Source organism: Antechinus flavipes, chromosome 1 (assembly GCF_016432865.1).
Source record: "Antechinus flavipes isolate AdamAnt ecotype Samford, QLD, Australia chromosome 1, AdamAnt_v2, whole genome shotgun sequence".
Classification (NCBI taxonomy): Eukaryota; Metazoa; Chordata; class Mammalia; order Dasyuromorphia; family Dasyuridae; genus Antechinus; species Antechinus flavipes.
In genome coordinates, this window is record NC_067398.1 from 79612111 (window position 1) to 79634842 (window position 22732).

Genomic DNA, 22732 nt, shown 5'->3' on the forward strand with positions numbered 1-22732 from the left:
AACCAGGATTTCTGAAATTGAGGCCTGAAAACCTTTTTTATAAAATATTATAACTATTTTAATATAATAATTTTCTTTTATAATCTGTTTTAATTTATGTATTTAAAATATTTCTGAGAATGGGTTATTAGATTTCATTTATCAGACATGTTTTAGTACCTATTTCTCTGTGGTATTTAATTACCATACTAAAGCATCTGGTTTTGGGGTTTGACGAAAGTGATAAAATTTAGTAAGGGGGGTAGAGGAGTTTAGTGGTAAAAAAACTTTTATAAATTATTATTTGTTTACACCTGCGCCTGTGCCTACACTTGCACACACGCCTGCACTCACGCTTGCACACATCTACGCTGTCACGTAGGCACATGACACAAAAAGGGTGAGAACCCCATATCTTTTATCTTTTATCAGTGGGTTCATTCTAAGTATCTTCTTAAAGTATAAATTCTATTTTAAAAAAAATAACATTTTCTTATAAGAGGAGCTAATGGTTCTTTTTCACATATGCTGTGATTTGGTGAACAAAACAATGCATATATTGTCTATAGTGTTGTGAGGGATGTAGAAGACCCTTACCCAAAATGATTACTCAGAGATCACTCAGTAGAAGGCAGAAAAGTTGTTTATTGAAAACTTCCAGAGGATGAGCTGTCCTATCGCGAGATAAGAAAGAGAAAGCTCGTGGTAGGAGGGCTAAAGAAGTAGTAAAGATACATAGCTTTTATACAAGAAATTACATCACAAGTAAGAGAGCATTGAGAAGAGGAGGGGGAGGCATCTAATTGATTGTTGCTATTTGGGGAGGTTGGAATGGGAGGTTTCTGTTTCCCTGAAATCTCCTGATTTCTAGGAAACAGAAAGTCAGGCCTTCAGGCTTAATCAAGCAGACAATGGTCCAGCTAATAGACTAAATATCGATAAATGTCAAATACCAATAAATGTCATCAGCTCAGGTTAAGTAAATATGTTTCTAGCTGGCCAAGGCTCAAGTAGATATGAGCCTGCACATATTATACAAGTCATAGGGGAGACACAGAAATATTAAAATGCAGAAAAAGAATTCATACATTCCTGTAAGTTCTTCACCTTATCTATTCCCCACAACTCCCTCCTTCTAATATGTAAATGATTTTTATCATATTTCTATGAAGAACTTACACACTGTTCAAAATCAGTTAGTATATCTATACATTGTTTATCAAATTAACAATCAAGATCATCCCTCTTTAATACATTCCAGTCTTTTCTCTGAAGAATCATCATTTTTAATAGCATCTTCTATATGCAATATTTTGATAGGGACCATTGAACTATTCTGATTACTAATGTAATTATACAGGATAGATATAGCGGCAACAGGATAATACCACTGATTGCAATAAGTTCATACCATAAAAATTGCTTCCACCAACTATCTTAGAAACAGTTATCACAGAACAGATTGGCATTTGGCAAACATAAAAATACAAAGATAAATAAAGATGACAATCTAGGGAAACCGAGGCACAACATTACACACTCTTCTTCTGAATATTTGAATTATTGAATTACCTCCCCTAGAAATCTGGGAGGTCTCAGCACGATAATTTTGACCAATCCAATGTGAGGCAAATAAATCAAAATGAAACTAGAAAATGCAAGGACTTATGGCAAGGGCAAGTCTCTTCCTGACAACCCCAGAGTTGTCAGCAGTACAAAAGCCCTCATCTCATCCAGAGAATTCAGTTTGAGATGGACAGTTCACTGTGTTAGGTAGTCTGCAGTCATTTGTGCACTTAACTCAGCTTCTGCTTATATAGGGAGTAGCAAGGCTCGAAACAGTCATGCTGCCCATCCAGAGGGGCAACCCACTCCAGGGGAGAAGGGTAAGGCTTGGAGTAGCTCCATCTGTCCCCACCCAGAGGGACAGACAGGGCTGCTACTGGAATACAGATTTCTGAGCAGAGCTTTCAGAGCATGCATAATTAGACCATGAAGGCAGGCAAACCCCAAAGGTTGATCTCAAAACTGCAATGTTATTGAAAATGCTGAGATACCAATTAAGAAACTGGGGTTACAGGGCTGGAGACTGCCAGTCCCAAGACAGGTGTATATATCTTGGAGATTTCCTAAAAACAAAATAGTCCCCAAAACTGAATCTGCCAGGGCAATTCCACAGAATAAGGGGTTTCAAAGCTAAAGCATAGTAAAAACAAAAAGGACTGCTTAAGGACTTCCAGTTCAATCTGAACTGGTGGTATAGGGGGTGGGGCAGAAGTGCCTAAGGCAAAGTGAACAGAAAACTAAGGGTTCCCATTCTTTTAGGTATTTTGAGAAAAATCCACCAGTTTCCCTAGTTCCCTATCTCTTCTTCTCCTTTTTTTCCCTCATGGAAAGGAATCATCAAAAAAAAAAAAAAAAAAATTAAATAGTCAAATAACTATCCATATATAAATCCCAAGAGTGAATTAAAGTTCCTATACATAACAATCTAGTACAGGAGGAGTTTCCTAAAATCAAATCAAATCATAAAATCAAATCAAATCAAATCCCTCAAACAATTACATATTCTGAAGTGAACATAGATATTATAAACATATTATAACTTCCTTAACAGCAACAGTTACCAATTTTAACAATTTCCATCCCAAATCTTAAATACACAGTAATAGATTGACCGAGTCAGGGTTTAACCAAGTCCTCCATATCGGTTCAAATTACATGAGGAGCATGGGTGATGATCTAAATCTTAGCTGCTTCAGGCTGATAAATGGGTGAAGAACTGACTTTCAGTCTAAGCAGAGGGATGGATATGGTGTCAATCTAAGCTTCAGATAGGCCGATCCATGTCTCAGAAGAGGTTCAATAATCTGTAATTTGACCAAAATCTAGAACAACAACAACAAAAAAACCCAAATCTAACAAGGTTAGAACAATCTGGAGCTGCAACAACATGTGGGGAGGCCGGTATAGATTGGCCAGCAGTTCCTATGTGAAGGAACAAGTTTGCTTCACAGGACAAGCAGATGGCTGTAGTCCCAATAAATAGCAGTTAGGTTTCACAAACCATTGTAAATTATCCTCTTATCATTTGAAAAAAAAACATTTAAAAAATAAAACACAAATATCCAGTAACAGACAGATGACTAGGCTAAGTATTTATTTGCCAAAGTATTTAGGATATAATGATTACATATATAACCAAATTGGAAACAGCGAGGTATGACATATTTGAATTGCATTAACAGTTCTTATTAACTATTGTTGTCATCATAGAAATCAGTCACAAGAGAAAAAAATGTAAGAACATAACTATAACATAATATAAGCAGTTAAAACTCAATCTTTAGCACATCAGAGAGTGGAACTTTAAAATTCCCAAATAGCATTAATTATAAGCCCAAAGAAATTTATCTCCAAAGTTTCAGATAAATCCCAAACAGTTATTTACCATGACCTTATATCACTAACAGTAAGAAATTTATCCCAGAAAATTCACACAATTCTTACATACCCAAGTAGATGTTGCATCTTGAATAAATTTAATATTATACCAATCATTTTGCTTTTAAAATACCTAATACACAGAAAAATCCTAAACTACATATTGTTTACAACAAAAACATTTTCAAAAGGAAGAAGGCAAAAACTATTATCCTTAGAGTCCCTTTTCAGATGATTGGCATCAATACAGTTAATTAAAACTTTGTATTTTCACATAAAAATAATCTGAAAAATTCTTGAAAACATCAATTAAACTTTTTGAAATAACTCTTTCAAACTATATGCCACATTTCTGATCGTATTCTTTAATATTCATAACCATTATTTATCTAAAGAAACAAATATTCAGTCAATTAACATCTTGTAAGAGTAGCTTGCCCTTTTAAACAATGATTTGTTTTCTTCAGCCAAAGGAACCAAGCAGCTGCTGCTTTCCACTGCTGCTCTGCTGCTCTCCCCCTGCAAAAACACATCCCATCTCACAGCCATCTCTCTGTGACTACCCTTTCCAATCAGTTCCTTCTTTTTCCCAGATTTCTTCTTGAAATCATTTGCTTCTACTAATCAATCCTTCTTAAATCACCTTCATTCTCCTGTCCCATCTCTCTGTCTCTCTCCTACCAATGCCTACTTGCTCAAACCTTCTCCGAAATACTTCTGACTAGATGCTCTATTTAAATTATTAATTCCTTTTGTAAATCAATCTTTTTTCCCTTGTCTTTAAATCACCTTTTTTTTAACTTTAAACTTCAAGATTCACAATTAGTTTTGAATCAAATTTCATAAAACTTACAATATAGTTTACAAATTACCCAATACTTTTAAAAAGCAACATACCATTTAAATAGGGAGATACAAACACGAACCCCTCTAAGGTAAGCTACTGGCATTTTGTTTAATAACCTTTATTTCAATTTGAAGTCCAACCAAATAATAAAAAAAAAGTTTTTCTTTTCAATTGTAAAGGCCACAATATTCAAACAATTCTTAAAAATTTTTATCCTTTTAATAAATCTAACATGTGCAAGGCAACAGTAAAATTATTTCCCCAAAATTTAATTTTATTTCAATTTCAAAATTATAGTACCTCTTTAAAATATACTAAATTCCCAAAACTCTTAATCAAATATTGTAGACAAACAATTACCCAGTTTAGTCTTCTTAAACTTTCTGTTCTCTAATTCCATGAAGGAAAACTTATGAATAATGATTTTTCTTTCTTCTCCTGGAAATTTTTTTTTTCTTTAGAAGTATAGCTAGTTTTCCCACAGGTCCAACAGGTCAGAGCACCCGTGTTGAGCTATTTACCTCTCTTACTCTATTTTTATTTCTCCCTTCCAATATCTGCAGTTTCTTATTTCCCATCTTAACACACACACACACACACACACACACACACACACACACACACCCCAATTTGAAGTTATTTTAAAATTAACCAGTACTTTAGTTTGTGAAATTTCCTAAAATCTACCTAGATACTTCATTCTCACATCTTTTCTTTAGTAACTAGGAAAGAGTTAAGCACCAATCCTTGCTTTACCTTGAGAATTCTTTTCTCTGGCTAAGTCCTGATAACAGGCTCCTTGTTTACAGGAGTGATAGCTATCACTGTTCTTCTATTTTCTCAAAACTTTCCAAACTTTCAATCTATGTTTTTATTTTTCCCTCTTCTTTCCCCCTTCCTGCAAAGCCACTGCCAGAGACAGAGGGAGAGAAAGAGAAGAAAGATTTTCTTTTCTTGAGAAGCCCAAATTCTAAGACCAATACATTCTGAGCCACTCTGAAAAAATTACTACTCTGAATGAATTCCAGTTCCCACAATTCAGCCTGATATTTTTCTAAGCCTGTAACACAGAGCTGAATTCTTATCTCTTATGAGCGTTCTAACTTTTAACACAGAACAAAGGCAATGCAAAGCAGACATACACACAGACATTCACAAAGCTCTATTTTCACCTTTTACATACAGATATAAGTCTGATATACCCAGATAGTCCTGGGATATACATCATCCCAGTTTTCTTCCCTTGTATATCTGGGAAGTTCATTCCAGTCTTGAATTTCCTAGCTAGTGTTCTGATACTAATTTTTAGACTGCTTCTATATCCCCCTGGACCCAATCCAGGTGTTGGCCGGGGCCCTATGTTACCTTCACGCCCAGGCGGAGGCCCTACGTTACCCTCACACCCCCACAGCCACCTGAGAACCTTCTTAGGAAAAGTCCTTTATCATTGGGATCAATAGCAGTCCACACCAAAAATAAATTTAAGAGAGCTAATCCTTCAGGGTCTCCCTCGACCCAGCCAATAAACCCCCAGACTTCCCAAGAGCTTTACCTCAAGAACATATGTTTCTTTTCAGGCTGCAAATGCTAGCCATCAGGACTCTACTTCCTTCAATCTTCAATTCTGCATTCCACTGAGTATCCCTGCCTCGGGTCATTGTCTAAGAGGAGAGGGAGGCTGCTCACTCAGAGCCAGAGACCATGGAGAAAATTACTCCGTGGACGCTAGTCCCTGTTCGGGGTGCACATAGCGTCTCCCCCAAAGACCCCATCCCGGACGAGCCCCCAACTGTGAGGGATGTAGAAGACCCTTACCCAAAATGATTACTCAGAGATCACTCAGTAGAAGGCAGAAAAGTTGTTTATTGAAAACTTCCGGAGGATGAGCTGTCCCATCACGAGATAAGAAAGAGAAAGCTCGTGGTAGGAGGGCTAAAGAAGTAGTAAAGATTACATCACAAGTAAGAGAGCATTGAGAAGAGGAGGGGGAGGCATCTAATTGGTTGTTGCTATTTGGGGAAATTGGAATGGAAGGTTTCTGTTTCCCTGAAATCTCCTGATTTCTAGGAAACAGAAAGTCAGGCCTTCAGGCTTAATCAAGCAGACAGTGGTCCAGCTAATAGACTAAATATTGATAAATGTCAAATACCAATAAATGTCATCAGCTCAGGTTAAGTAAATATGTTTCTAGCTGGCCAAGGCTCAAGTAGATATGAGCCTGCACATATTATACAGGTCATAGGGGAGACACAGAAATAATAAAATACAGAAAAAAAATTCATACATTCCTGTAAATTCTTCATCTTATCTATTTCCCACAGTGTGTTTAATCTATTTTTTTTTGGTATTCTTTTTTAGTCTTTGTTTTTGTAGACTGAAATCTTTCTTTTAAAAATATTTTCATACAGAATTGTCCTTCTTTGGACTTTTTATAGCTGAGTCATGTATATCCATTTTGGAATTTTCTGATTAAAGTTGTATATTTCAAGTGCAGATATGATTTTAATTATTTTTTATGATTAAAAAAAAATCAGTTAATAAAGCAGTAGAGCCCCCTAGTGACTATCTGAATTTATACTAATTTTAACTATTTGGGGTCATGAAAAAAAGAAGCAAATAAAAAGCTTTTAATGTAGTCTTAATTTTTCAAATGTGCTTACATAAAATACATATTCAAATGCATTTCAAATATATGACTGTAGAAATATTTACGATTCCAGAGAGGTTTGTCTAAACTAGTATTTCATTCTGGCAGTATTTGATGCAGTCAAGTTATGATACAGATTAAAACATTTTATTAAACAGAATAAAAAATAGAAGAGTTCATCCAACTATTAGGATTGAATCTGTATTCACCTAATTATATAGCTGACAATTAGTTTTTTCAAGAATCTTATATGCAAAATCAATGAAATGTGTGCTAACAAAATTAGGACCTTAAAATTTTGTTCAAATTATCTTACTGTTTTCATTATTTAACACAATTTGTTATAGAGTGTTGAAAGATATATTGACTATAGAGATCTTTGCTTTTCTATAATTGAATTTGGAATTAACTTAATCCAGTTCATGAAGAGAATGTACTTTCTTGTACCTGACTTTTTTTTTACAGTACAAAGCATATAAGATACATATTACCTGTCTTCTTTGGACATTTATTAGTAGATACTTTTGGTTTTGCTTTTTAAACTTTTAACATTAGTCAGCATCGGACTTTTAGAAATTTATTTTCAATGATTTAAAGAGAACGTCTAAATTTTTGTTTTACTTTTACAAATGTTATCTAGGGAATTCATGCTCTAATTTTAAATTTTACCATTTTGTCTAAAAATGAGAAATTGGAGGTAGTATGGAATAGTGGAGAGTATACTGAACTTGGTATGAGGGAATTCTGGATTTTTGTTCCTTCTCTATGCTTACTAGCTTAGTAACCATGGGCAAATGATTGGCTTAACTTGTGTGAACCTGAGACACAAATCCTTGACATATTGAATAATATAAGACACTAATTTACAAACTTATAGGCTCTGTAAACATTAAGTGTTCTTTGAGCATATGTTTCTGTGGGTAAAACATGTTATTTCATTTTTCTGAAAGTATTGCTACTCCTATTTTGGTCCACTTACAATAAAATTTTTGTTTTTGTTCTGTTATAAATAATGTTTTATTTAAGGCTTTTGTGTTTAAAGACTTTTTAAAAATAAGAAATATTGTCAATAAGAATATTTTATCTGCCTTAGATGGTCTCGTGGTTATTGAATTTTGTTATGCAGGTGGATACAAGTCTGCAGAATGGATTTGCCCCTGGCATGAAACTAGAGGTTGCTGTAAAATCTGATCATGAAACTTACTGGGTTGCTACCATCATCACTACATGTGGACAGTTACTCTTGTTGCGTTATGATGGCTATGGAGAGGACCGAAAAGCAGATTTCTGGTGTGATATCAGAACAGCTGATTTACATCCCATTGGCTGGTGTGAGCAGAATAAGAAGATTCTCAAAGCACCTGAAGGTAATAGAAAACTTCCTGTAAGATGAAAAGTACTATAGCAAAACTGTGGCTATCCAGGTAGGATGCCTGCAACCTCAAGTCTGATTAAGAATTTTTCAAAAACCATTTTGAATGAAATATTTCTAAAGTGTATAGTCTTCCTTGCCTTATTGATCATAGGGGTATTGAATGCAATTTAACCTTTACTCAGCCATTATTTTGAACATCTGTTATATTCTTCAGTAATGTAGTCCCGTCATCCCCCCTCCCCCCCCCCCATTACATTGTGAGGAAGGGGGAGGAACAGGGACATTAGGCTGTTTGCCCTAACATTAATGGTCCTTACCTGCTATGCTTTGGAGCTTCTTATGTTTTGCAATGTGGCTCTTATAGTCTTCATGGCTATGATTTCTCAGTTCCATCTTCCCTTATGATTTGATGCTTGTAATCTAATTTGCTACTTTTATGTTTTCTAAACCAACTAGTTTATCTTGCTGAAACTGTGTAATAAAATTAAATAGTAGATTTTGATTGAGGACTTTGAACTGTTCTCTTTTGCTTAGAATATAAGCTTTGTAACATCTCTTTAGGTTTTCCAGTGGCTTCTTTCTTTACTTTCTTGATTTCAGCATATTATTGGCATAGATGAGATAACCTATACGTAAGATGTTTATATATGTGACCTACTGGTTTTAGTTTCTTCTTCTATAAAGTAAGGGGGTTGAGATAAATGGCTTTTAATTTCTCTTCCAGCTTTGGATCTGTGATCTCAATGTAGATAGTATTGTTTTCAAGTAAATACAGGAGCTCTAGTTGGAGGAAGAATTGAAGCTTGGGAGATTAAATTAGAAACATAAAGACAAAGATGAATTATATAGTTCTAATACATAACTTTAAAATGTAGACTACTCTCATTCTTTTGAATCTGTATGTATAACAAATACTTGATTTATTCAAAGGGATTTAGTCTTCCTTATTTCATCTCCTGTGTCCTGATAGTCAACAAGACCTAACATTACTCTTGAAATATTCCTTCCTTTTGACTTCCAGTCTTTTGACCTCTCAGTTCTTTCCTAGATCACCTCCCAGATATTAGGTACTTTTTCCTTTTTTTTTTTTTTGCCCCATCTTGATCTCTTTGTGAATCATTTCAAATATACATTATCTTCTCACGAATCCCTGCCCCTATATGAACGTTATGGAATATTATTGTTCTGTAAGAAATGACCAGCAGGATGAATACAGAGAGGACTGGCGAGACTTACATGAACTGATGCTAAGTGAAATGAGCAGAACCAGGAGATCATTATATACCTCAACAACGATACTGTTTGAGGATGTATTCTGATGGAAGTGGATCTCTTCGATAAAGAGAGCTAATTCAGTTTCAGTTGATCAAGGATGGACAGAAGCAGCTACACCCAAAGAAAGAACACTGGGAAATGAATATAAACTGCTTGCATTTTTGTTTTTCTTTCCGGGTTATTTATACCTTCTGAATCCAATTCTCCCTGTGCAGACTGGGAGAGAACTGTTTGGTTCTGCACACATATATTGTATCTAGGATATACTGTAACCTATTTAACATGTAAAGGACTGCTTGCCATCTTGGGGAGGGGGTGAAGGGAGGGAGGGGAAAAATCGGAACAGAAGTGAGTGCAAGGTATAATGTTGTAAAAAATTACCCTGGCATGGGTTCTGTCAATAAAAAGTTATTTAAAAAAAAAATCCTTGCCACCCTTATCCTATTTGTGCCCTGCCAAGTTTTACTGGGCCATAAGAACTTTTAGGCAATCCTGTACTATCACATTCCCCATAACTTTTCATTCTTCCTCAAATCTTCTGCTTTTTAAAAAAAGTTTTTATTTTATTTTTTAAATTACATGTGAAATTTTTAATTTTTTCAAAAAACAATTTTTAGCTCCAAATTCTCTCCTATTCTCCCATCCTTCAGTCCTCAAGAAAGATGATGATTTACATGTGTACAGACATGTAAGAGATTCCCGTATTACTCATGTTGTGGGAAAAAAAAAATACAGGCAAAAAAAAAACAAGAAAAAGGAAGGGGGAAAAAAAGATGCTTTGATTTGTGTTCAGAGTCCATCAATTCTTTCTCTGGAGGTAATTAGCATTTTTCATCATGAGTCCTTCAGAATTGTCTTGGATTTTTGTATTGCTAAGAATAGCTAAATCATTCATAATTCATCATTGTACAATATTACTGTTATTATATATAGTGTTCTGGATTCTACTCACTTAACTTTACCTCAATTGTTGTAAGTACAGGTTTTTCTGCACATCTTGCTCACCTTATATATGCTGATGATTCGTAAATCTACTTGTCCTACCCCTCTCTGCTTCAGTTTTACATCTCCAAGTGCTTTTCAGACATTTCAAACTGGATGTTCAGTAAACAGAATTCATTATCTGCTCCTCCCCACTTCCTGTATTATTGCTGAGGGCAACACCATTCTCTCAGTTCAGTCAGGCTCACTACTGAGTTATTCTTATTATTTTACAGTCTTCAGCCAGGTCCTGTCCAGTTCTCTTTCCTTTCCCCTTCTCCACTGCCCATTCCTGCAACATCTCTCTAATATGCCTCCTTCTCTGCTCTTCTCTGCCACTGGTCTAGAGCTAGCCCTCATCATCTCAGCCTTTAATTATTTCTTGATCCTGCTGGTGGGTTTGCCTGCATCTTTCAGGGATCTCAAGGATATATACCAGTGGTTCAACTACCTAAAACTGACAGATTCTATCTAGTCATTCTGCTTCTCAATAAATTCCATTCATTTACTTTTGCCTCTGGGACTAAATGCAGATTGCTCTATTTGGCATTTTCAAAAACCCCTTTGTATCCTAGCAAAATCTTATCTTTGTTTTCTTACATTTTACTTTGTACCTACCTACCTATTGTCTTTGATCCAAAGACCCTGTCTTCCTTACTGTTTCATAAGCTAGAAGATACTCCATCTTTATCTTGGTTCTGGCTATCCTCCTTGCTTGGAACACTTCTGTTGAGGTGTGAGAATTGAGGTAAGAGAGCCCCTCTGGTCGATGTCACAATTTCTTGGCAAAAGAATTCGCAAACCCGAAGTTTATGGCAAAAAGGGGTTTATTTACACTAAGAAGACAGCTTCTTAGTGGGCAGAGAATCCTGTTAGGATAATTTTGTAAAGTGTCTGGGCATACAGCCCTAAATATATTGGGGTTTCTTTTGGCTCCAAACCAGGACCAATTCCAGATGAATAAGGGACTAATCTCCAGCTCAATAAAGGGCCTTGGCTATGCCTCAGGCTGAGATTTCCTATTGAATGAGATTACTTATCTGGGAGTTACCTTTATGCACAGAAGAGTGGGTCCCTCCCAAAGGCTAAGGGGGTTTTGAAACTCAGGACCGCCCTTCTCCCTCATGGTTTACATCAGGGTTACGCCAGGCCTCTCCAAAGGTTAAAGGGGACACGGTTTACATCATTTTCCCCCCTCAAGCACTCACACCCAAACTCATTTGGGGAAAAGGGACAAAGGTCTCATCTTCTGTAGCTGCTTCAAGCTGACAAGAGTCATAGAGTTGTCTCTATCTTCAATGGGGGTTCAGGCCAGGAGGGGAAGTGCGAGATCTGAAGATAGCAGCAGCAGCATCTAAGGGATGTTGTTTGTCCAAGTCAATTGTCCCTTGATCTTCAGGCTGAACAAGCAGTTGAAAATTCGTAGCTTTGAGTCTAGAGGAAACAATCTTATAAGCAGCTTAAAAATGCAGGGGTCAAATATGAGTAAAAAAATAATTATTAGAAGTGGAGTTAGTATAGAGGTTAGTAAAGACTATAACCAGGAACCCCACCCAGAAGAAGACTGGGGGTGTGTGTGAAGAGTTTTCCATGAATATCTTGCATCCAGCTAGCTTTCTCTAAGATTCTCTCAGTACAAAGCTCAACCTTCCTTGACTTGTTGATGTACAGCAAGATGAATTGACCAGAGCACAAACCTCCGCTTGAGGCAAGGAGATAATCCAAGGCTATTTGGTTATCTAAAACTATGTTTGCAAGAGAGTCCAAAGATTCTTGGATCTCTGGGAGAGAGTGTGCAGTTTCATTGGCCAGCTGGTTGATTGTGGCAGTCAGATTGGAGAGGATATTTTCATGTTTTAAGTATCCCACTCAGGGAACCAGCATTTCTTTGCCTTTCTTTAAACACTAAAGAACATTTTTCCAAAGTCCCCATCTTTGTCTCCTTGAAGGGGTGGCAGTGTTTGAGGCAGTGGCATTATATGCTGTGAAAGGAACACTTAGGTAATTTAGGATGCAAGATCCATAGTGCTTAAAAGATCCACCCGTGCTTAAGCATTGGGAAGAGAGAATTACAGGCTGGGGTGGGTTCCAGTAAGAGACATTCCTCTTAACAGATCCCCAGAAACATTGAAGTAGAATGGAGAATGTACTTTACAGAGAAAAGCACATCCCTTAGGTGCACAGATGGTACCTAAGGTCAGGTTCTGTAGCAGTTTCCTAGTTGCTTGTCGCCAAAGATGATTGTAGTTACATGGATATTCTGTCAATTGAAATGTTAGTTTTCAGGAGGTTATGAAGAAGCTTCAAAGAAGGTGCTGTCTTAGTTTAGGATCTTGAGATGAAGCCAAAAAGGCTTGGGCATATGAAACCTCAGTCCACTTGTCTAGCTTTTGGCAAAACAAATCAAGCTTCTGGGTAGTGCTATAGTTAATTGAGCCATTAATGGGCCATTTTTCCTAGTTCTCCAAGATATATTGAAGGTAGGCAGCATTGCAAAAGTAAATGAGTTTCTTAGTCTTAAGATCTTTCAAACTGAATTTGTCTCTCTCTCTCTTTTTTTTTTTTTAAGACATCCTAAGAGAGAATCCTTAGGGATAGAGGTAGATTGCCCTATTTTGCCACAAATCTTAGATTTCCCTGATTCTCTTAGGTGTCCCCAGAGAGGAAGCTGACAAAGTTCCCTGTCTTCTGTTAGAGCTCAAGAATTCCCAGTATGAGTGTCCTTAGCCAAAAAATTCTGCTAGAGCCTGAAGCTCCCAGCAAATCAAATCTTCCTGGGTATTTGAGTGTCTTAGCTACAAAACAGTTAGCAAGAGAATTAGCTTACCACTGCTAGACTCTCGGGGATCTCCATAATGGGCCACCAAATGTTGAGGTGTGTGAATTGAGGGTAAGATATTCCTTCTGGTCGATGTTGCATATTCTTGGCAAAAGATTTAACAAACCTGAAGTTTGTGGCAAAAAGGATTTATTTACACTAAGAATTCAGCTTTCTTGGTGGGCAAAGAATCCTGTTAGGAGGGTTTTGAGATTCCCTTTACGGTTTACATCAGGGACCCCATTGAAGATTAAAGGGGACACAGTTTACATCTCTTCTGCCTCAACTCCATCTGGGTGTCTTCCCTGGCTCAACTTCCCCTGGTGTCTAGTAAAATTTTATATTTTACAGGAACATTTTCCAACTTTCTTAATTCTAGTGGCTTTCTGCTTATCTTTTATATCACTTGTTTTATGTGTATTTGTTTGTCATCCCCTCTATTAGATTTTGAGCTCCTTGAGGACAAGGGGCTGCCTTTTGCCTCTTTTGGTATACCATAGTGTCTGATATATAGTAGGTGCTTAATATGTGTTGATTGATTCTTTAGGTAGATTGGCTGTAAAGTGGCAGTATTCCAACTTTGTACTTAATGTTATTTGCAGTCTTCATTAAACTAAGAATTATTTCTGTGTATCCAAATTAGGAATTGAATTCAGTCTTGCTGAGCTCTATAAGGAAAAGCAGACTAAATAATAAGCTTTGAAATATTATTTTGGAATTTAAAAAGGTAAATTTATAGGTGATTTATTTTTGACAAAACAGATAATTATTTTCCATTTATTTCCCCTTTTAGGTATCAAGGACAAGATTTCTGACTGCTATGAGTTCCTACGGGAGACTCTGAAAGGAGCATATAGTGCTCCTTCTAATCTGCTAGAGGGCGTGAGTGTTGATGCCAGTGGAAGCAATGTGGAAAAACTTGAAACTATAGTGATATTTATTGTTAAAATTTTTGTATAAAGAAGCTTATTTCACTCTCCTGGATGTCCCCCAGTTTTTTGGAGGGGGTGGCACAAAATGACTGGATCTATGATTTCATTGGTTATAAGGGACTCTGAATGTTCCCACTACCAATGCAGGTTGGCACCTGCTCTGCAGTTTTGTCCTAGACAGTTGCTTGAGGCACTGGAGTTAAATGGCTTGCCAAGGCCACCGATAGGTTTTGCATAGACATTATACATCAGAAGTAACCCAGGTCTCTGATGTCCAGAAAGTTGCTCTTATTACCGGTGCCAAGTTGCCTTTTTGGGTGCTTTTAGACCTCTCAAAACAATCATTTAGTATATCTCCTTTATTTTACAAAGGAAGAAACTGAGATCCACCAGGAAAAAGTGATTTAGCCCGTCTCATAAATTAGGGAGTGGATGTGATCTTGATATCCAGACCTCTGATATATAGTAGGTGGATGTTAACACTGTGAGTGTCTATCTCTTTGTCCTGGGCAATTCCAAGGATACTAGTTTCAGAGAAGTTACTAACCTACATTGACAGAGGAAGCTTTGCTTATCTAGGACTTCCTTAAACCAGTGAAATCACAAGACCAACTTCTACCTTTGTTATCTAGGCACATGTGTTTAAAGTGTCATTCCCTGATCCTCCCTTTACCTCCTGCTTTTCATTGTTTTTACAACAATTTTTTTTAAAGAAGATATCCTTTTCTTGGTGCTGTGCCATCCTTATGTATTGTATGGCTTACTTTATTGATAATTTCAAATCATTTTTCTTTAAAGTGTTGTTTTTCCTTTGTGATTTCTTACTTCTCCCAATGGATATAAACACTTTGAGTGGATAGGTATTTTTAAGTGGAAATAGTAATACATACTGAGAAAATGAATGTAATCATGGATTTTAAAGGAGAGAGTAAATCATAAATTTTGAAAAGAAACTCATGTCTTTAGTGGTTTCATAATAGATAATTAAGGAAACAGGCAACTTTTTCCTTTTTGAATGGTAACTAAAAACTTTCCCCAATGAAACCAAATAATGTCAACATGCAGAGTTCTCTTAAAATGTTGTTAATTTGATTAGTTGTCTATAGCATGCAATCTTCTTGTACATAGCAACAAAAATGTAAAAGAACACTGGGGTTTTAGTCAGTAATCTTTAGTTTTACTTAAATATATTGTTGGCTCTTTTATCTCTTTTATCTCTGTGGGTACTCCCTCCCCTAGTGTAGATTGCTGACTAGCTGTGCCTCCTTATTTTATGACATTGTTGTCTAGGTCTTTTCATAAATTTTTGTAGAGGTTATATTCAAAAAAGTAGATGTTTTATTCTGAATCTCTTGTTACTGCATTTTTATAGTTTGTTTTAATATCATTTAATGAATTAGTTTATGCTATTTTTAACATTTTTGAACTCAAAATTATGTCTTCATTGATTTTGTGGTTACTTGTTCTTTTATTTCATTGTGTCCATTTTTTTTTAACTTGTAGCTTCATAAAGGGAAGAATCCTTTGGATCTCATTGCACCAGGCTCCAGACTGGAATGTCAGAATTTCCAGGATTCTTTAAGCACTTGGATTGTTAATGTAGCAGATAATATTGGGGGAAGATTGAAATTGCACTATGAAGGTCTGGAGAATTCTGACCAGTTTGAACAGTGGTTGTTTTACCTGGATCCATTCCTTCATCAAGTTGGTTGGGCGTCTCAGGAGGGATATGCGCTTCATCCTCCAACAGGTGAAGAACGACTTTTAAGAAGATATTTTCTCTGAATAGATTATATTGAAGAGACTAATAATTTATCACGTTCCCATATTTATGGAAACTCCCTATCACTCACTACAAGTAGTAAAGATATCATTAAAATTTATAGGGCTATAAAAATATAAAGTTCATGATTTTATATCTTGAAAGGTTCAAATAAGTGGGATTCATGAGTGGCAAGTCTTGTCAAAACCTATATTTTTAAATGAGAATTTCAATTATTGTAATATATTTAAAATTACACTATATGAGGGCAACTTTTATTCAGATGCTTCTTTTAAATTCTGGACTTACTCTGGGGTAAGCTAGGTGGTTCAAGGGAAAGATAACTTTCCTGGAATCAGAAAAATTCGAGTTCAAATTTGGCCTCAGATGTTTACTAGCTGGGTGACCCTGGTTAAATCACTTATTCCCCATTGGCTTGAAAAAAAAAAAAAAGGTTTTATTTCTCAGCCAATATAACATTGTTAGCCTGAATATTAATAATTAGTAGCAAGTTCTTTAAGTGCATCTTGGGAGTAGGTTTTAATTTTTAAGGGATTCTTGTTTTGTTAGTGGAAATTCCTCATTTGTGATATTTGAGAAATTTTTTCCATGTCATTTAATGCACTTCCACTTTATTTTTTGCTAAAGTCATCAGACATTTGAAAAGTGAGGCAGAATGGCAGGAGATCTTAACAAAAATTAAAGAGGAAGAAGAAGAGTCATTGATACCATCGGACTTATTTAAGGTAAAAAAGAAAAACTTAGTATCTGTGTAAAAGAAATTTTGAAAAACAATGATAATTCTTCTTATAATGGTTTTGATTTTCATCATCCACCTATGTGACTTTAAAACACCTTATGTAGTTTACTCTTTATCTTTTACCTTTTTTAAATAAGATATCCTTACTAAATATCTTAAGGTTGAGTTGTATATTAAATAAAGTTGTATATGTAAATTAAACTTGCTTTATATTCCTCATTTCTCTTTCCCTTCTCCAAATTTCCCCCATTAATGTAATATACAGTATGAATGTCTTCAAAATACTCATTTTTCAAGGCTAATCTTTTGAATTGTTCTCCAAGAAAGGTTAGTGGATTAGCTAACTCAGTTTCTGTTAGAATGTTGACTAAATAGTATAATTATTTGACACATAGATGCTTTTGTCCAAAAATAAATATGGAAGCCATCAGACATTTGAAAAATGAAGCAGGAAATTTTAGTGCCTGTAGTGCTTATTATAACATGGTATTTTCATTTCAGGATAAACTGGTGATTGGTCATCACACTTTCTCTGTAGGCATGAAACTGGAAGCACTAGACCCTTCTGCTCCTTTTACGATTTCTCCTGCTACAATTGTGAAGGTAAAAAAGAATTTTCTTTATGTTTTTACCTCCCTTCATATCAGAGGTGGTGACTGAGCAGATTATTCAAAGATTTTTATTCCAGGAAATGTCATAAGTTAGGGAAATGTACTTTTTTCTTGTGAAACGCTTTAGGAACTTGTGGTCATCTGACCAGATGTAGGGAGAAAAATGACTTTAATTTTATTTATTTATAACAGGGACTTTATAAGTTTAATGCTTAATGTAGGTGGGATACAAAATTCTTGAGGTCAGCAAATCCACACAAATGTTATAGTATGATGACCTGGGCTCCACAAGTAAGCCGTATATATCAGCCTAGAAGCAATGAGATGGTCAGAGACGGGGAGGCATCTAAATATAACATGAAGGAAGAGAGAAGATAAAAAATAGCCAGAAATTAAACTTTGAAGATGTTATGTGACAGCTGAGGACACTCTGTTTGCGTTAAAGCTTTGAGGGGAATTGCTACTTATGGGTCAAAAGCAGCTGAGCAAGGGGGGTCCTATAGGAGAAAATATATATATTTTATAAAAGGGGTCCAAATAGGAAATGGAGATTAGTGCTTCTGCTTGATGTGGAGAGTAAGGAAAGGGAGTTTTTGCTGTCATTGGTGGATTTGAAGGATATCTGTACCCACATCTACCCTGCAGACTATGTAGATTTGCAACTTTTCTCCAGCCATAAAAGGAGAGCAATAATGCTGACACAGCATTTTGCATGTTGTCCTTTTATTACTATTGCGGCTGTCCAGCTTCTGGGTCAGAATGACCTGGGATCAAGTTCTACCTTTGATATATATTGGCTGTGTGCTCCTGGTTAAGAGACATTACCTTTTCAGTGCTTTTGGGTAATTTTGTAATACTCTTAGTTTCAGAGAAGGTGCTAGCTGCTGTGGGCAGAACTTTCTCATTCAGGAGTTCCTTTTTTGTCAGTGAAATCACAGGTTCAGCCTCTTTTCTTGTTCTTGTTGCTGTAGTGTTTCTGCATTTGCCCAAAGATCAGGTTCTTCTTATTCAAAGATCATAGATTTGGAACTAAAAGGGTGATCTGGAAGATTATATAGTTTAATCTCCTAATTTTATAAATGAAAAATCAGTATCAAGAAGGTAAGGTCCAAGTTCACACAGGAAAAATATTGTAAATTTGAGATTTTTGATTCTAGGTTCTTACTCTTGAATATGTGTTCTGTTTTTCTATTGTTGGTTTTTGTTGTTGCTGTGGGTTTTTTGTTTGTTTTGTTTTCTTTTTTCTTTCTTTTTTTTTTTTTTAAACTGTACTGCTGGTTTCATATCAAGAGATTGGAAGAATACTTTATTCATACTATCAGGAAAAATTATGTTTTCTTTTTCTTTTTTTTTTTTTTTTGGAAGAAATATTTCACAGAGAAAATGGGAAAAATACTGAAAAGAGAAAGAGGAATCTTAACCTTTGTTAGAAGTTTTTTGAGTAGAAGGGTTGATACTGTGAATTTAGGGACAAGAACCACTGAGCCTTTGCAGATGTATGATAGGTATAAAGCCTTTACTAATAGAAGTGGGAACTAATACTACTTGATGTGAAAGAAATTTTTTTGTGCTAAGGAATGATGATATACATAGAGAGTGTCCATTATTGATCAGAAGAAGAAGAGGTGAGTTATGTGATTTTGGGTTTGTTGGTTGGTGACTCTGCTGAGGAGGAAGCCTTATATGCAAGGACACCTATCTAGAATGTGATAGAATACCTAATTAAACTAGTCAAACTAGGTAACAATTAGTCACAAATGGTGATACACACGAGATTGAATGATTGTATATAAAGGAACTCAGAAGCCATTGCTAAAATTTCTATAGTCTTGGGAAAGAAGGTAAGTAATTTGGGGGCTTAGGGAGTATTTCATTGCAGGTTCCAATGGGAGGTATCTCTTAGAAGAATATGCTTTGTTAGAATAGTTTTGAATTTCTGGGACTATAGTAAAATTTAGGAATGAAAGGCTCTTGGACAGGGACAGTGTACACTTAGCCAGAATGGGTAGGTAAAATAGGTATTTGCTTAAGAATCTATGAATTTTAGTGAAAGGGCTTTATACTGAAAATGGAGAGAAGGAAAGCTGTCCACTTATATCAGTCAAGCTAGATACTACAGAGAAGCTACTGTCGCATGAAGAATACCAGTAGAGAAAACCAATTTTCAAAGATTATATTCAAGAAAAGAGACAATACCAGTCATGTGGTCATAGATGATACATACAAATATACACAATCTCAATAAAAACAAGGTAATTAGAGATAGCTTAAAGAAAATGGCAAACTTAGCTATTTTGCTGAGACCCGGTAGGACATTTATGACTGTATTCTAGCTTTGCAGAACAATGAAGATTTTTTTCAAAATAGGAAAATAAATAAAAGTGATAGGGTTGTGGAATAGGACTGTAGATTAGGAATAAGTTAGGTGGGAGATGCTAGATAGTGCAGTGGATAGAGCACTAGCCCTGAAGTTAGGAGCAGAGTTCAAATCTGGCGACCTTGGGCAAGTCACTTAACCCCACTTGTCTCAGGAAAAAAAAAAAAGAATGAATTAGATGATCATCTTTTTGTATTCAACTCTGGATAGACTTCATCTGAAATATAAAATGTAATGCTTATTTTTTAGTGCCACATTTTAGTCAAGACATTGACAAACTGAGAGTATGATGAGGAGACTAAAAACCATGCTGTATGAGCACTCTTTGAAAGAATTGGAAGGTACCTAAATCACTATTGATTAGAGAAATGCAAATTAAGACAACCCTGAGGTACCACTTCACACCTCTCAGATTGACTAAGATGACAGGAAAAGATAATGACAAATGTTGGAGGGGATGTGGGGAAAATGGGACACTGATGCATTGTTGGTGGAGTTGTGAATGGATCCAAGCATTCTGGAGAACAGTATGCTCAAAGGAGTTATCAAACTGTGCATATCCTTTGATCCAGCAGTGTTACTACTGGGCTTATATCCCAAAGAGATTTTAAAGGAGGGAAAGGGATCCCATGTGCAAAAACTGTTTGTGGCAGCCCTTTTTGTAGTGGAAAAAACTGGAAACTGAATGGATGCCCATCATTTGAAGAATGGCCAAATAAGTTATTGGATATGAATGTTATGGAATATTATTGTTCTATAAGAAATGATCAGCAGGATGATTTCGGAGAGGCCTGGAGAGACTTACGTGAACTGATGCTGATATGAAATGAGTAGAACCAGGAGATCATTATAAATGGCAACAAGATTATACAATGATCAGTTCTGATGGCATGATTCTTTCCAACAATGAGATGATTCAGACCAGTTCTAATGATCTTGCGATGATGAGAGCCATCTACACCCAGAGGACTGTGGGAACTGAGTGTGGTTCACACCATAGCATTTTCACACTTTTTGTTGTTTGCATCTTATTTTGCTTCTCATCTTTTTTTCTGGCTTGATTTGGTTTTTCATGTGCAGCAAGATAATTGTATAAATATGTATGCACATATTGGATTTAACATATATTTCTTCCATGTTTAACATATACTGGACTACTTGCTATCCTAGGGGATGAGGGAAATGGGATGGGGAATTGGAACACAAGGTTTTGCAAGGGCTAATGCTGAATAATTGTCTATGCATATAGTTTGTTTTTTTTTCTTTTTCTCTGTTCTTATTTATTTATCTTCAGATTTTTAAAAAAAAATTTTAATTTTATTTTATTTAAAAATAACTTTGTATTGACAGAATCCATGCCAGGGTAATTTTTTTACAACATTATCCCTTGCACTCGCTTATGTTTCGATTTGTCCCCTCCCTCCCTACACCCCCCCCCCCCAGATGGCAAGCAGTCCTATATATGTTAAATATGTTGCAGTATATCCTAGATACAATACATATTTGCAGAACCGAACAGTTCTCCTGTTGCACAGGGAGAATTGGATTCAGAAGGTAAAAATAACTCGGGAAGAAAATCAAAAATGCAAATAGTTCACGTTCGTTTCCCAGTGTTCCTTCTTTGGGTGTAGCTGTTTCTGTCCATCATTTATCCATTGAAACTCAGTTAGGTCTCTTTGTCATAGAAATCCACTTCCATCAGAATACATCCTCATACAATATCATTGTCGAAGTGTATAATGATCTCCTGGTTCTGCTCATCTCACTCAGCATCAGTCCATGTAGGTCTCTCCAAGCCTCTCTGTATTCATCCTGCTGGTCATTCCTTACAAATATGCATATATTTTGAAAAATAAAAAAGCTTTAATAAAGAAAAAAAAAAGAATTGGAGGGCTTGAGAAGAGAAAATTTTTAAAGGAGGATAATTAAATAACTTAAAAATATCCCAAGACTGCATGATGAAGGGAGAAACTAGATTTGACTTCTTTTGCTTGTGAAATGGAGCTGTAAAGTGGAAACAAACTTGGAATCAATGTTTTGTTTTGTTTTGCTTTTTGCTTTTTTTTGCTGAGGCAATTGGGGTCAAGTGACTTACCCAGGGTCACATAGCTAGGAGATGTTAAATGTCTGAATTTAGATTAGAACTCGGGTCCTCCTGACTTTAGGGCTGGTGCTCAATCCACTGCGCCACCAAATGACTAAAGTTGTCCCAAAGTAGAATAGGTTCCCCCAAGAGCTTTGGGTTCCACAGAATTGGCTTTTACTCAAAGGCCAAAATACAGTATATCGTAAAGAGTTCAGCTATTGTTGGACTGGAGGAGCTCTAAGACTCCCTCTTTTATTCTGTTCTGTAGATGTACTTAATAAATATTTGCTGAATTGGATTGTTTATATCGCTGTTATCATAAATTTATAGGAGCTATTTTGAGGCTTCTAAGATTTTCTTAAGCTTCTTACCATAAAAAGGATTTGGTCAGTAAACCCCAATTAGTGGGTTTTTTTTTTTTTTCAATTCTAGTTATGCGTTGTATATTGAGACCATTTTCCTGTGACTTTATGGTCTATAAACATGAAATTAGTGATAAATGTTCAATATACTTGTCCTTGGAAGTTACAGATGGAAATCATTTGATATTTGTTGAACTTAATTTCTGTTGATTAAACTTACAGGTGTTCAATGAGAAATATTTTTTGGTGGAAATTGATGATTTGCGAGCAGAGAATACTACAAGACGATCCTTTGTGTGTCATGTTAATAGTGCTGGGATTTTCCCAGTACATTGGAGTTTAAAGAATGGTTTACATCTCAGCCCCCCTCCTGGTATGTGTCTTTCTAGTCGAATTTGTGAACTTTGATCTTATCCTTGAATCAAGATTTATTGTCATCAAGTATTTTCCAGTATCCTTGTTTCCCTCTTTCCATT

General features: G+C 35.8%; 1 protein-coding gene across 2 annotated transcripts in view; it reads left to right on the forward strand.

Moving 5' to 3' along the window:
* Positions 1–22732, forward strand: part of SFMBT1 (Scm like with four mbt domains 1) — a 152295-nt gene that overhangs the window by 97207 nt on the left and 32356 nt on the right. For both annotated transcript variants that reach the window (XM_051984804.1, XM_051984812.1), the window contains exons 4-9: positions 8044–8284; positions 14160–14248; positions 15802–16048; positions 16709–16806; positions 17322–17423; positions 22479–22629. In XM_051984804.1, coding sequence (XP_051840764.1) covers positions 8044–8284; positions 14160–14248; positions 15802–16048; positions 16709–16806; positions 17322–17423; positions 22479–22629 — 928 coding nt within the window. The remainder of the gene's footprint in view (positions 1–8043; positions 8285–14159; positions 14249–15801; positions 16049–16708; positions 16807–17321; positions 17424–22478; positions 22630–22732) is intronic.